This window comes from Aotus nancymaae, unplaced genomic scaffold (genome assembly GCF_030222135.1).
Source record: "Aotus nancymaae isolate 86718 unplaced genomic scaffold, 86718_ANA_hifiasm-v0.15.2.pri h1tg000260l, whole genome shotgun sequence".
In the NCBI taxonomy this organism is placed as follows: domain Eukaryota; kingdom Metazoa; phylum Chordata; class Mammalia; order Primates; family Aotidae; genus Aotus; species Aotus nancymaae.
Window position 1 is genome coordinate 746,319 of NW_026988675.1, and position 14,060 is coordinate 760,378.

The 14,060-nt window shown below is 42.3% G+C and overlaps 1 protein-coding gene across 4 annotated transcripts in view; it reads left to right on the plus strand.

Moving 5' to 3' along the window:
* The first annotated feature begins 1,751 nt into the window (after positions 1–1,751).
* The window catches only part of LOC135273075 (nudC domain-containing protein 3-like), a 33,150-nt gene continuing 20,841 nt past the window's right edge, over positions 1,752–14,060 (plus strand). For 2 of the 4 annotated variants that reach the window (XM_064371998.1, XM_064371997.1), the window contains exons 1-2: positions 1,752–1,980; positions 7,074–7,399. In XM_064371998.1, coding sequence (XP_064228068.1) covers positions 1,789–1,980; positions 7,074–7,399 — 518 coding nt within the window. In that variant the 5' untranslated portion in view covers positions 1,752–1,788. Of the gene's footprint in view, positions 1,981–7,073; positions 7,400–10,785; positions 11,181–14,060 lie in introns of those variants that run through there. The other 2 variants (XR_010340951.1, XM_064371999.1) reach the window with 2 other exon arrangements.

A 14,060-nucleotide genomic window follows, 5' to 3' on the forward strand; every position in this document is an offset into this window, starting at 1 on the left:
TTTCTGAATAGGTAATGCATGTACACAGTATCAAATACAAAAGTAAGTTTTTCTCCTGTTTTATAGTGTTTCCCTCAATTTCCCCTCTCCAGATGCAGTGTCTGTTCCATTTTTTGTGATACTTTTAGGTGCTAAAGAAAATTATTCAAAACTTTGAATATAGCAAGAAGATGAGTGCAGGTCCTTTCAGTCATATTGAGGAATTATATAACTAACAGGCTCACCTGAGATTCATTAATTCTCTAGGGCAGTGAATCTCAGAACGTAGTATGTGGTCCTGGGGGGTCTCCAAGGTAAAAATAACAATACTATGGTGTTATTTGCTTTTTTGCTATGTTGACATTTGCAATGATGGTGCAAAATCAATGGCAGGTAAAACTGTAAGTGTCTTAGCAGGAATCAAGGCAGGACACTGTCCTAGTTTTCTAGGGCTGCTGTCACAAAGTACCATAGACTGGGTGGCTTAAACAACACATGTTTATTGTCTCACAGTCTTGGAGGCCAGAAATCCAAGACCAAGGTGTTGGTATCTGGTGAGGGCTCTCTTCCTGGCTTGGAATAATCTCAGTGTGTCCTCACATGGCCTTTCTTCTGCGTGTGCGCAGAGTGAGATCACTAGTGTCTCCTTCTCTTCTTATAAGGATACCAGTTTCATTGGGTTAGGGCCCCACCCTTATGACCTCATTTAACCTTTAAGTATCTTTTAAAGGCCCTACTAATCACCAATGTGACTCCAAATATAGTCCCATTGAGGACTGGGGCTTCAGCATATGAATCTGGTCGGGGGCAGGCACATTCAGTCCATAACAGGCACCAAACTCTACTAGTATGCACTGCCTTACACTTATAGGCTAAAAATGTTCAGTTTCACTTAAGAATGCTCCTGATAGCATTTAATGATTAATTTTATTAAAAGCTGTTTTATAAAAGGTTCTCCACTTGAGAACAAGTCTTTTTAATATATTACATCATATTAATATGTTATTTATATATTACAATTATACATTATGTATGTATACACATATAATGCATGTATATATTATATATTATATATACACATATATAATGCATGTATATATTATACATTATACACATATATGATGTATATATGCATATACATATTATACAGACATCTGTACATATTTCACAACGATGGCATACAGATTCCCTATTCTGAATCTAGCTCTTTCCACTTAACATATGTGAATGCGCTCACTCTTTCTTTTCTTCGTCAACTTGACTTTCTTCTGATGCAACGCCCTGAGTTTAACTCAAAGCTCTGTTATTAATAAGAAATCCATACATCCCACATATACGCATTTTTCAGTATATGGCTTACTAACAAAAGCCTCACCGCATCCCTAGCTTTAACCGCAGGTTCCGAATACCCAGGCGGGAATTCAACCCAGGAATGAGAAAGACTCCACGGACAACGTGACAAAAATCCGAGCAATCACGTGACACTGCACTCACCATAATTTTTTTTCCGCCCGCTTCAAATATGGCGGCCAAGTTCCCGCAGCACAGCAGCCGCGGGCCTCTTTGTGCGTAGCAACTTAATTGCTGCCCTTGTTGGGCTCTTTTGTGGAGGACCACCCCAGGGCAAAGCTCGTGGGGCAGCCGGGTCCGGGTAAAACAGCTCGGGTCTGCGGGGGCCGAACGAGCACGGACCGGAAGTTCCGCGGCCGCGCTGTCCGGCGGAGCTGTTGGCCGCGACCCCGGAAGTGGCCAGTCGACAGGTCTGAGGAGGCGCCCTGAGTGTGGACCGTCCCTAGAGCGGGAGGCGACATGGATCCCGGGGCGGCGGAGCTGTATGACCAGGCCCTTCTGGGCATCCTGCAGCACGTGGGCAACGTCCAGGACTTCCTGCGCGTTCTCTTTGGCTTCCTCTACCGCAAGACAGATTTCTATCGCTTGCTGCGCCACCCGTCTGACCGCATGGGCTTCCCGCCAGGGGCCGCGCAGGCCCTGGTGCTGCAGGTGAGGAGGGCGGGCCTGCGGTCTGGGGAATCGCCGCCCCTGACCTGCCCTGACTCCTGGCGACCGCTCCTCCAAGCTCTCCCAGTCTGTTTCCTCCTTTTCTTGGTGTCCTGGGGTTGAGCTTGTGAGAATGGTTTGAGTAATTTGAAGCTCGGGTTGGATGTCAGCTTATTCGGCTGAGGGAGCAGCCGGGGTTCGCTCGGGACGTCCTGAGGTTTCAGAAGTAGTAAGCCGGCTGTTAAGAGCCCTGCTCAGCACCCGGCAGCGCGTACCCCTCAGGGTGCTGGGGGCTGCTAGTCAGGGAGTGAAATCCATGCAGGTCAGACAGAAGGAAGGACATTTACAGCAACAGAAACGTGCACGCCCCAGAACTACGAAAGCACTTGAGTTGGCGGGGATGATGGAGGCCTTGTGTTGATCAATGGGTGTGGCCGTGGTCAAAGACGGTCACTGTAGTGATTATTAAAATTTCATTTGAATTTAATTCCTTACCTTCCAGGTTAAGTTTATTGTATGTTGGAAGCACTGTCAGTACTCATTCAGTGAAGTTGACTGGACACTTTTGAATGTAATAGTAAGCAACTGTTGACTGAATGCAGTTTACACTTAGTTGCCACAGGTATGGGTGATACAGGTGTTTAAGTAATGGTTTCTCTCTCCTTGTGACACTTGCAGTTAAAGAGAGAAAACCCAGAAAGTAACAGAAAACTCTGTAAGGGCAATTATTTGATAGAGCCCATTGTAAAGAAAGGAAATAGAAATGATAGTTGGGAAGTGAAGAAGGTTTTATAAGAGAGGTGGGACTTCTGATGAGATTGAAAGAAACTATTCAGCCAAGCATTAAGCCTGTTTATAGAATACCCAAGAAGATAGAAATGCTGATGATTCCTCCTCCAGTTCTCTAGCGTGTTACAGTTTATAAAGTGCTTCAGATGTTTCCTCCTTAAGTCTTAATGCATGCTGCACGTTGATCAGATGTTACTTTCCTCAGTAGAAGCCAAAGCTTTGAAAGTCTTGATAACTACCAGGGTAATAGGGCCAAATGAGGGATGGGGTTGCACTAGGATTCAATTTCAGAACTTAAGGCTGTTTATGACTCATCCTTATCAGTTGGCATAAGTGCCATGTTAGTGATCAGAAAGCTGTTGGAGGTGGCCTTTAGCAGGACATTATGGCAGTTTAATGAAGTCTTGCCATTTGATCTTCAGTGTCACTGTGAAATAGGTTAAGTTTCAAGTTTACGTACCAGTTCAGCAAGGTTATTTGACCAAGAACACACAGCCAGTTTACCGTAGAGCTGGAACTAAAAATTTCATTTTGTGGATTCCATATCTTTGTGTTCTATTATTTAACCATTCTGTAGTAGGATGAAGACACTTGTCTAGGATGATTGTAGCTTGCAGGAAGGTATGCGGGAGAAGTATATACTGAGCACCTAATATGTACTAATATCAGATGTTTTATATTCTGGGTTTGTTATCATCTTATTTAACCCTTAACATAACCAGAGAGGTTGGTCTTTGTTTCACAGATGAACTGACAGAGATAGTGCACTCATTTTACCTGGTAACTCATTTACCTGATACCACCTCTTATAAGACACTTCTATAGTTTAAGATTTGGTGACCAGTCTAATGAAGTAGTGGAGTTGGGGAGCAGGGATGGAGAAAGGGGAGGGATGGGTTAAAGATGATCCAAGCTTTCAACTTGGGTGACCGGAATAATGATAATGTATTAACTGAACTGTCACCTGGGTTTTGGGGACACCCGAGGGAGAGAGGAGCCAAAGGTGAAGAACAGACCTTGGGGGAAATCTTGGTGGAGAGCAGCAAGTTTCACAGAAGCCAAGGGAACAGTCGCCAGCAGATGGCTAAGAGAGGTGTCATGTTTTCTGGAAGTGGTTCTCAACCATCAGCATTGCTTAAGAAACTTTTTTTTTTCTCAAGACAGAGTCTCACTCTGTCACCCAGGCTGGACTGCAGTGGCATGATCTCAGCTCACTGCAACCTCTGCCTCTCGGGTTCAAGCAGTTCTCCTGCTTCAGGATTACAGGCGTGTGCCACCACACCCAGCTAACTTTTATATTTTTAGAAGAGATGGGGTTTCATCATGTTGGCCAGGCTGGTCTCCAACTCCTGACCTCATGATCTGCCCACCTTAGCCTCCCAAAGTGCTAGGATTACAGGTGTGAGCCACTGTGCCTGGCCAAGGAACTTTTAAAAACACATATACCCTGGATATTTTGTTTGGGTAGATTAGGGTGAATCCTGGGAACCTGTTTTTTGAGATGGAGTCTCGCTCTGTTGCCCAGGCTGGGAGTACAGTGGCACAACCTTGGCTCACTGCAACCTCCATCTCTCAGGTTAAAGCTATTCTCCTGCCTCAGTCTCCTGAGTAGCTGGGATTACAGGCATATGCCACCATGCCTGGCAGATTTTTGTATTTTTAGTTGTAGGGATGGGGTTTCACCATGTGGGCCATGCTGGTCTTAAACTCCTAACCTCAGGTAATCTACCCACTTTGGCCTCCCAAAGTGCTGGGATTACAGGCATGAGCCACTGTACTCGGCCAGAACCTGTTCTTTTATCCACAAAAGCTCATTTGGCAGGAGGCTTGTAAAGGTAGATTTCAGTATTGACAAGGGTTTTTTTTTTTAAATTTAAAAATTTTTTTTTTCTTTTTTTAAGACGGGGTTTCACCATTTTGGTCAGGCTGATCTTGAACTCCCGACCTCAGGTGATCCGCCCGCCTTGGCCTCCAAAGTGCTTGGATTACCAGCGTGAGCCACCACGCCCAGCCTTGACAAGGGTTTTGTTGTGGGGTAGGACAACACTGAATGAAATTGAGTGACTTGGTACCAGCATAACATTTCTCCAGGGTAGTAGGTGATCTCTTGACCACCCCACTCCTACTCATCTGCCTCTTAGGGATTTTCTTTTTCTGTCCCTAACTTGATGGCATAAGACTCCTTCCTGTGGTCTGCCCCTCCACCCCCATGAGAAGTGGGATGCTTGGTGTCTCTGCTGAACATAGGCAGAGAAGAATTTGGATGGGAGTGCTGGGCTGCACGACTGTGGAACTTCAAAGTGTTTCCTTAATATTTTGGGAAGTAGACTGTTGGTGTAGAGTTAGGCTATTCATACATTTCCTCCTAAGAGTTTGCACAGCGTGGATACACAACTTGAAGAACCTCAGCAGGAACAATATATGTGAAAATTGAATTCCACTTTATAATAGTATGTTTTAAGATAAAAATAGTTTGGACTGACAAGCCATTCATTATAATTGATAATGGTGGTTTTTTTTTGGAGTCCACTTTAAGAAGTGCTCCTTAGTAGAGTCCTTGAAACTAGAATTAGGAAAGCTAGCTACATCCTGTTCTTCATGTAACTTGTTGGTAGATCTTGGGAGAGTCACCTCTTGTCAGCTGAGAAGATTGGTTGGAGGTCACAGATTGGAGTTTTCTTTCAGCTCCATGTTCTGTGACTCTTGAATGAGTACTGAGAACATGGGATGGTTGGGAGGTTGGTAGTGATAGCACTTCCTGGTGGTGTGAATGGGCAGGTCAGAGAAGGCTGAATGTACTGAGTGAGCAGGGGCAGTGGCATGGTGAGGACTATCAAGTCTGGGGGGTTCTGTGTTAGAAGTCTCAGGTGTTAGGAGAGAGGGTTCTTGTTGCTTTGATTTTGTGGAGTTAAGATGAAGATCTGGAATATTAGGAGTATGAGAAGCTTTGAGAGCAAAGGACTCAAAGGGGTGGAAACACGAATGTTAGAATCAAGTCAGGGCTTCAGGTTATCTGCAGAAGTAAAAATGGTTCTGGTGTTGTTTCCAGTTTTTAACCTTTTAGGATTTTATTAATTTTTTTCTCTTCTGTCTACATCATCATCTCCCTACACTGTTTGGTGTGTGCTGCGTAATTTTTTACTACTTTTGCCAGCAGGAGCTGGGGCAAGTTACTTAACCTCTCCGAGCCTTATTTTTTCTCATTTTTGAAATGTTATGCTGTCGTCTTCATAGGATTTTTGTGAGGGTTTTGAGAAATGTTTATAGAATCCTTTGACACAGTTAGTCTGTTAGCATCCTTTGGACTGCCTGTGCAGTGCACAGAACATTGTTATTTAATACCTGTCTGCATTCTAGCCCTTTGGAATCTGACTCCGACCCATTTTCCAGGTTGCTCTCTCAGCCATTCCTTCCTCCAGTTATTGTAAGAGCTTTTGCCATTCCTTGACAAGCCTGTTCTTGGAGCTGTGGCATTTCCTCCAGTTCCTATGGAAAATGTGCCTCTCATTCAAGGTCTAACTGGGATCCTCCTTGTTCCAAGAAGTCTCCCTAGATTTCTTTTGCTAGACATGCTCATTCCCACCTATTCTGACAGGGAATCAAGGGCTCTGTCATGCCCCTTCTTGTATCAGAGTTTTCATGTGTGGATATGTCTTGGCTGTACGTTTTTGGTAAAGAGATCCCAGCACCTTCATGGATGTGACTGTGTCCCAGAGAAGGTTAAGAACTTGTTTACACACCAGAATTTTGAGTTCTTAGGAGACAGCAGAAATCATTTTGATGTTTTTTTTGTGTGTGTTTCTTGCACCCTGTAGGCACGTAGTGGATGTTTGTTGAATTGAATGTCCATGCAGTGTGGTGAAAAATAGCAGCAGTCCAGTAAAACTGGTTGCATTTTGGAAATTGAAGTTCAGCCATGTTTTCATGTTTCATTTGTGAGTCTGAATTTTGGTGCCTTTATAACCCACAATTATACCAGGACCGTGTATTCTTTGCATTGTGAACAAGACTCAGGTCTATAAAAATAATGACAGCAAAGACCATCTAACTGTGCATCTTTTAGGTATGTAAATATGTTAGCTTGGCTTGTAAATTTTTGATTTTGTTGATTTTGGAACCCTCCTGTTAAATACTGTTTACCTGTCAGCTTTTGGTGAAGTGGCAGGGCATTTTCATTTTGCCAGTGGGAAAACTTGTCAGTTTATGGCTTTTAGTTTTCTCCTTACCAGATTTTACCACATTTCTACAAGATACATGGTACATTACTGGGCAGATGAACTGATTGCTGGATTGCTGTTTGATTTTAGGTATTCAAAACCTTTGACCACATGGCCCGTCAGGATGATGAGAAGAGAAGGCAGGAACTTGAAGAGAAAATTAGAAGAAAGGAAGAAGAAGAGGTCAAGATTCTGTCAGCTGCTACAGCTGAGAAGGAGCCAGTCCCAGTCCCAGTCCAGGAAATAGAGATTGACTCCACCACAGAATTGGGTGGGCCTCAGGAAGTAGAGAAAGTGCAGCCTCCAGGCCCACAGGCCCCTGCGAAGGAAATGGCTCACGGCTCAGAGGAGGCAGAAGCTCCAGGAGCAGTTGCTGGTGCTGCTGAAATCGCTAGGGAACCACCAGCTCTTCCCAGGTAGGAATTTCTACTTTGCAGCTTCCTTCTTTCTCGCTTAACATCTGGTGTTTAGGTTTGTCCATAATTCATTCTTACTTTGTAACACACCAATTCTTGATCTCAGTATTTATTTAGCTCTTCATATTTGCAAACTGTGCATTACAGTCTTGAAGTTACACAGGATAGGAGGTTAGTTGGCTTAAGATCACTTTCCTCCTTACTAGGTAAGGTGGATAGTCATACAACCATTTGAAATTCAGAGCCAAAATTAGAGCACTTGACTCCTCTCACAAAGACCTAACTTTATCTGTGTTTAGAGGCTTAGCCTTAGCGTCTTAATTGTGTTCTTCTCTGCAGGAGCACTGCTAGGATGTGCTCACAGTGTAATGGACACCTGAAATGACAGTCTGTTTTAGGTGACTGCATTCACATCCTGGCTATGCCGCTTCCTGAATGTATTACCTTGAGCAAGCAGTATAACCTTTCTGTAAATCTGTTTTCTCCTCTTTAAAATATAGGTGATAATGATAGTACTTGTCTCATAGAGCTGTTGTGAATTTTAAATGAGCCAATAGTCAAGCAGCTAATGAGCAGTAGAGCTTGAATATGACATAAGGTTTCCCTGAATCAAGCATCATGCTGTACTGGTACTCACTTTTTAGGAGTTATGTTTCGTGGGTGCTCTAAACTTAGTTTTACAGACCTTCCTTGCAGTTTAAGTGAGAGGAGCTGATGCCTTCTTGTGTGGGAGTTGTAGCAGTGTCTGCAAGACAGCCACGATCCTCCTGGCCTGCTTTGTTTTTTGGAAAATTCACTCCCCTCCTTGATAGGATGGGTCACCTGTGTCCCCTTGAATTCCCGCCACCTTGAGTTCTCTTCTGTTTTTCTCACTCCTGTGCTCTCTTTCTGACCTGTTTTGGGGGAGATTGGTGTGTGTGTGTGCACACTTTTTAAGAGAGACAAGGTCTTACTCTGTTGCCCAGGCTGGAGTGCAGTGGCATGATCATAGCTCAATATAATATTGAACTCCTGGGCTCCAGCAATCCTCTAACCTCAGCCTCCTCGGTAGCTGGGACCACAGGCATGCACCACCATAGCTAGTTAATTTAATAATTTTTTGTAGAGATGTCTGCCACTATACCTGGCTAAATTTTAAAAAGATTTTTTCACTATATTGCCTGGGCTGTCGGGGAGCTTTTGAATTTTGTTTTTAGTTAATGAAGCAAAGTGAACAACTTGGAATGGTTTATAAAATATGGAGTAAGGGAAAATAAGTTTTGTGAAGGGGAGCAGCTCTTGAATACAAAGCTCCAGATGAGAAGGAGTAAAATAAGGATTTAGAGACTGGAAGTGGGAAGTGTAGGGTGGAAGGCAGAGATCTGATATTTCCTTGCAGATTTTCTTTAATATTTCTTGTCGTGCAGATCTGCTGGTAGTGAATTCTTTCAGATTTTTTTGGCTGAAAATGCCTTTATTTCATCTTCCATTTCTGAGGATATTTTTGCTGGATGTAGAATTGCAGGTTGATGCCTTTTTGTTTTTGTTTTTCTTTACACATTTTAAAGACACATTTTAATCTTTACACAGTTATCATTCCATTGTCTTCTGGCTTGCATTGTTTCTGATGAGAAGTGAGTAGACATTCTTTGTTCCCTGCATGTGAGATATCCCCATTCTCTTGCTATATATGAGCTGCTTTTAAGTTACTATCATTAGTTTGAGCAATTTGATTAAGATTTACTGTGGTGTGATTTTCCTGTGTTTATACTATTTGGGGACTTTTGAGCCCACCCCTCGCCCCCAACAGAAACATACACTTAGATCTGTTTTCTCTTTGCCGTTCTTTTGGAATAGTTTCTGTTGACCTGTCTTCAGCTTTACTGTCTATTCTCCTTTAGTGTTTAATCTTTAGTTAAACTCATCTAGTAACTTTTTTATTTCAGATAGTTTATTTTTCAGCCTTGCAGGTTCCTTTTGATTGTTTTTTATGGCTTTGATTCCTACCTTGGTTTTTCTTTAAATCCTCTAATATGCTTATAGTAGTTTAAAGTCTTTATCTGCTAATTCCATTGTCTCTGTCATTTCTCGGTTTATTTCTATGGATTGAGTTTTCTCCTGATTTTGGGTCGCATTTTCTTTTTCCTTCAAATGTCTGATAATTTTTGATTGGATGCTAGACATTAATGAATGTTATATTGTCAAGTCTCTGGGTTTTGCTTTCTTCTGTTGAGTGTTGAGTTTTATTCTTGCAGGCAATTAATTTATTTGCTGATCAGAATGATCTTTTTGAAGCTTGTTTTTTATTTTTATTGGTTGATCAATTGATTGTAGAGATGGAGTCTTAATATATTGCCCAGGCTGGTCTCGAACTCCTGGTCCCAAATGATCTTCCCACCTTGGCTTCTCAAGTGCTAGAATGATAGGTGTGCACCACTGTGCCTGGCCTTGTTTTTCTGCTTTGTTAAGATGTGTCTAGGGTACTTTTATTTTAGAACTAGCTTAGTCTTCTAAGACATGGCCTTTGTTGGTCTTCTGAGTGCTCCAGCTCTTTAGTGAGCACTTTCCATTCAGGCTGGTTGAGGCTTGAACATCTCCCAGCTCTCAGGATTGTCCATGTCAGTTTCCTGCTTGTCTCATGGAGTTGCACTTCACACATGTGCAGTTTTGTATTTGACCAAAGACTCAAGGGAATCCTATGAGGTTTTCTGGAGTTCTGTCTGTGTGTAGCTCCTCCTTACCAGTAGTCTTTCAATAAAATAATCAGATGTGAGAATGAAGATTGACTATACAAAGTTGTTTGTCATAGTCCACTCAGGCTGCTATAACAAAATAATATAGCCTGGGTGGCTTATAGACAAAAGAAATCTATTGCTCACAGTTCTGAAGACTGGAAGTCTAAAATCAAGGTACTGGCAGATTCAATGTCTGATGAGGGCCTGCTTTCTGATTCATAACCTCTGTTACCTTGCTGTGTCCTCAAATGGTGGAAGAGGTGACAGAACTCTCTGAAGTCTCTTTTGTAAGGGCACTAATTGCAGTCATGAAGGCAGAGCCGTAATCGCCATTATCTTGGGATTAAGATTTAGCATAGGAATTTTGGGACACAAACATTCAGTTTATAGCATTGTTCACTTCAGTTTTATTTATTCCAACATTACTTATATTAGCAAAATTTTGGAAGAATGCTGAATTTCTGTAGTAAGAGAGTTGATAAGTAAATTTATAAAATGCTTTTAAAGATTACTGACATGGATATTGTGTTGGTCAGTTTCGTTCGTCAGTTTGGCTAAGCTACAGTCCTGGTTATTCAGTCAAACACTCACCTTGGCATTGCTGTCAAGGTATTTTGTGGATGTGATAAAAATTAATAATTGGTTGACTTTAAGTAAGGGTGATTGTCCTAGGTGATCTGAGTGGGCCTGATCTATCAGCTGAAAGCCTGAAGAGCACAGCAGAGCTCCCCTGAAGTAGAAGAAATTTCTCCGATGGACAGCAGCTGCACTCAATTTCTGGAGAGTTCCACATTGGCCTGCCATGTGGATTTCAGACTGGCCTAGCCAGCCCCCACAATCATGTAAGCCAATTTCTTGTAGTAACTCTCTTAATAAATCTTTTCCCTTGGTATCTGCAGGGGATTGGTTCCAGGACCCTTGTGGATACCAAAATTCATGGATGCTTGGGTCTCTTATATAAAACAGTATAATATTTGTGTATAACCTATGCACATTCTCCCATATACTTTATTTTTTATTTTATTATTATTACTTTTTTTTTTAGAAGGATGGGGTTTCACTATGTTGTCCAGGATGATCTTGATCACCTGACATTGTGATCCACCCACCTTGGCCTCCCAAAGTGCTGGGATTGCAGGTGTGAGCCACTGCACCCAGCCCTCCCATATACTTTAAATCATCTCTAGGTTACTTATAATCCCTAATACAATGTAAATGCTATGTAAATAGTTGTTACGCTGTATTATTTAGGGAATAATAACAAGATGTTTGTGTATGTTCAGTACAGACAAAACCCTTTTTTAAAAAAATTTTTGGATATATATATTTTTTGATATAGGGTCTTGCTCTGTTGCCCAGACTGGAGTGTAGTGGCATGATCTTGGCTCACTGCAGCCTCTACCTCTTGAGCTCAAGCAGTTCTCCCACCCCAGCCTCCCAAGTAGCTGAGATACAGGTGTGCACCACCTTGCCCAGCTGATTTTTATATTTTTGTAGAGATGAGGTCTTGCCATGTTGCCCAGGCTAGTGTTGAACTCCTGAGCTCAAGTGATCCACTCGCCTCAGCCTCCTAAAGTGCTGTAATTATAGGTGTGAGCCACCATGCCCAGCCATTTTTGGGAATATTTTTGATCTGCATCAAATATTTTGATCAATATTTTTTTTTGTTGAGACAGAGTCTTGCTCCGTCACCAGGTGCCAGGCTGGAGTGCAGTGATGCGATCTCGGCACACTGCAACCTCTGCCTCCTGGGTTCAAGCAGTTCTCCTGCCTCAGCCTCCCGAGTAGCTGGGACCACAGGCTTGCGCCACCATGCCCAGCTAATTTTTGTATTTTTTAATAGAGACGGGGTTTCACCATGTTGGCCAGGATGGTCTCGATCTCTTGACCTTGTGATCCACCCGCCTTGGCCTCCCAAAGTGCTGGGATTACAGGTGTGAGCCACCGCGCCCTGCTTGATCAATGTTTTTTTGGGAATGTTTTGATTTGGGTTATGGAATCCATGGTTAGTGAGGGCTGACTATCTGCTGCTGCTTCTTTGGTGGAACCTTGAGTTATACAGGTATATTCATGATATAATGTTAAGTGAGAAGGGGAGAATTCAAACTATATAGTCTAGTATCACATTTGAAAACTTTAAAAATTACATATATGTACAAAAAAAGACAATCACAGAGTGGTGGAATTATGAGTGTTCTTCATTTTATCTTTGTCTCTTAACTATGTTTTCTAATTTTTCTGTAATGACCATTTATTTTGTTGTATTAATTTTTTTGTATTCCTTTTATAATCTAAAAAATGAAAAGAGGGGATTTGGTTTTGATTTCTGAGTAATAGACTAGAATAGCTACTTTGTTGTTTTGTAGAGACCCTATTTTAAAATTCTTGAACCAATAAATTATGTTCTGGGTTAGAACTAGAGCTAGTTTTGTGAGTTCTACCTTAAAAATAAGTATAGAGTGAAGACTTGGATATGTTTCAGGAAAGCTAACCTTTCTATTTGGTAGCCTTTCGCTGTTTGTTCAGAATAGACTGATACTGCAAGAATCCTACTCAAACGTTTCCAAGGACTGGAACATTCTCAGCCTTCAGTTACTTGTTTTCCTTGAACAAAACAGGAAGTTGTGGCACTGATCTCTAATTATACATGAAATGTAGTGTTTTAGCAGTTCTGAAAATAGAATGTGAAAGACCATCCTTTTCCTTGTTCTACCTTTAGTGGTACCCCAAGTCCTCCCATCAGTGTTCAGGTTGGTTTATCCTATAAACTGTAGATCTGCAGTTCTTTTAATTGAGTAATTTAAGGTAGTTATTCTTTAGAAGACCACACAGAAGCACTGTCTGTTGTGGGAACTCTGTCTAAAATCAGTTACCTGGAATCTAAGTCTTAGATTGCTGATTTCTGACGACTCCTGCTTGACACGTTTGTTCGTTCTAGCCAATATTAGGCAAAAACTCTCTTTTCATATGCTACAGTAAAGTCACATCACATGCTTATTTAACTTAAATAAATTCAATATAAGTGCTTGGATGACATCACAGTAGGGTCCGGTGTGGGTTTCCTGGGCGTGGGCTGTCGGGTGTGAACTTTCATAGCACCTGCAGTTCAGGCTCTTGACCTGCAGGTGTTGCTGTAGGCAGTGGTAACTTTGACTTTGCTGGTGCTGGGATGCTGACAAAAATCTCTGAAAGCCTGTGTCAGTTTTGGGCTTTTCCCTTTGAAAATCACTACCAGAATTCTTTAAAAAAGAAAAAGGGAAATACGGTAGCACTAAGAATTTCAGTTACTGCTTAGAAACAGTTGTCTTTGTCCTGTGTGCTTGGATTGGGTGTCTTTTTGGCCTTTGGATGAGGAACAGAGTGCTCCAACACTGTTAGTGTGTATTGGGCAGTGACGGGACCCCGGGTCCAACCAGGCCATTCCTCCTGCTCTGGACAGGGAAGCAGAGTAGTGACAGTGTGTAAAGAGGGTATCATGGAACAATTTGACATATTAACCACTTCTAGGACAAGCCCATTAGAACATAATACCTGAGAAAACTGTTCAGTACTTTCTCTTGCTTTGGGTAGGGTGGCCGCTGTGTCCAGTTACAGGGACCTCGGTGCTTCTTGGGATAGGAATGGCATCATTTGGAAATAACATTACATTTGGAAGAGAAATTTCAGGTTTCCTAATAGTGTCCTTGGCAGATTTGCTCCCTTCTGACTTGGTCTTCATAGGTATGGGTGCCCTTCAATCTTCTCATCAGCAAAGTCTTCCCAGTAGTCCATTCCTCCGCTTTCCCCTGCAGGTGACCCTACCTCCTTGGAGTTTGCACTTCATTTTACTTTATTTGTGGCTGGCTGTGCCCACATTTTCAGTGATTGGGGCAGAGACTTACTCAGCCTTTCTTGCTTCTTGGCCCCGTGTGAGGTGACCACCCCAGTGCATGCTGAGTTCCATTTCT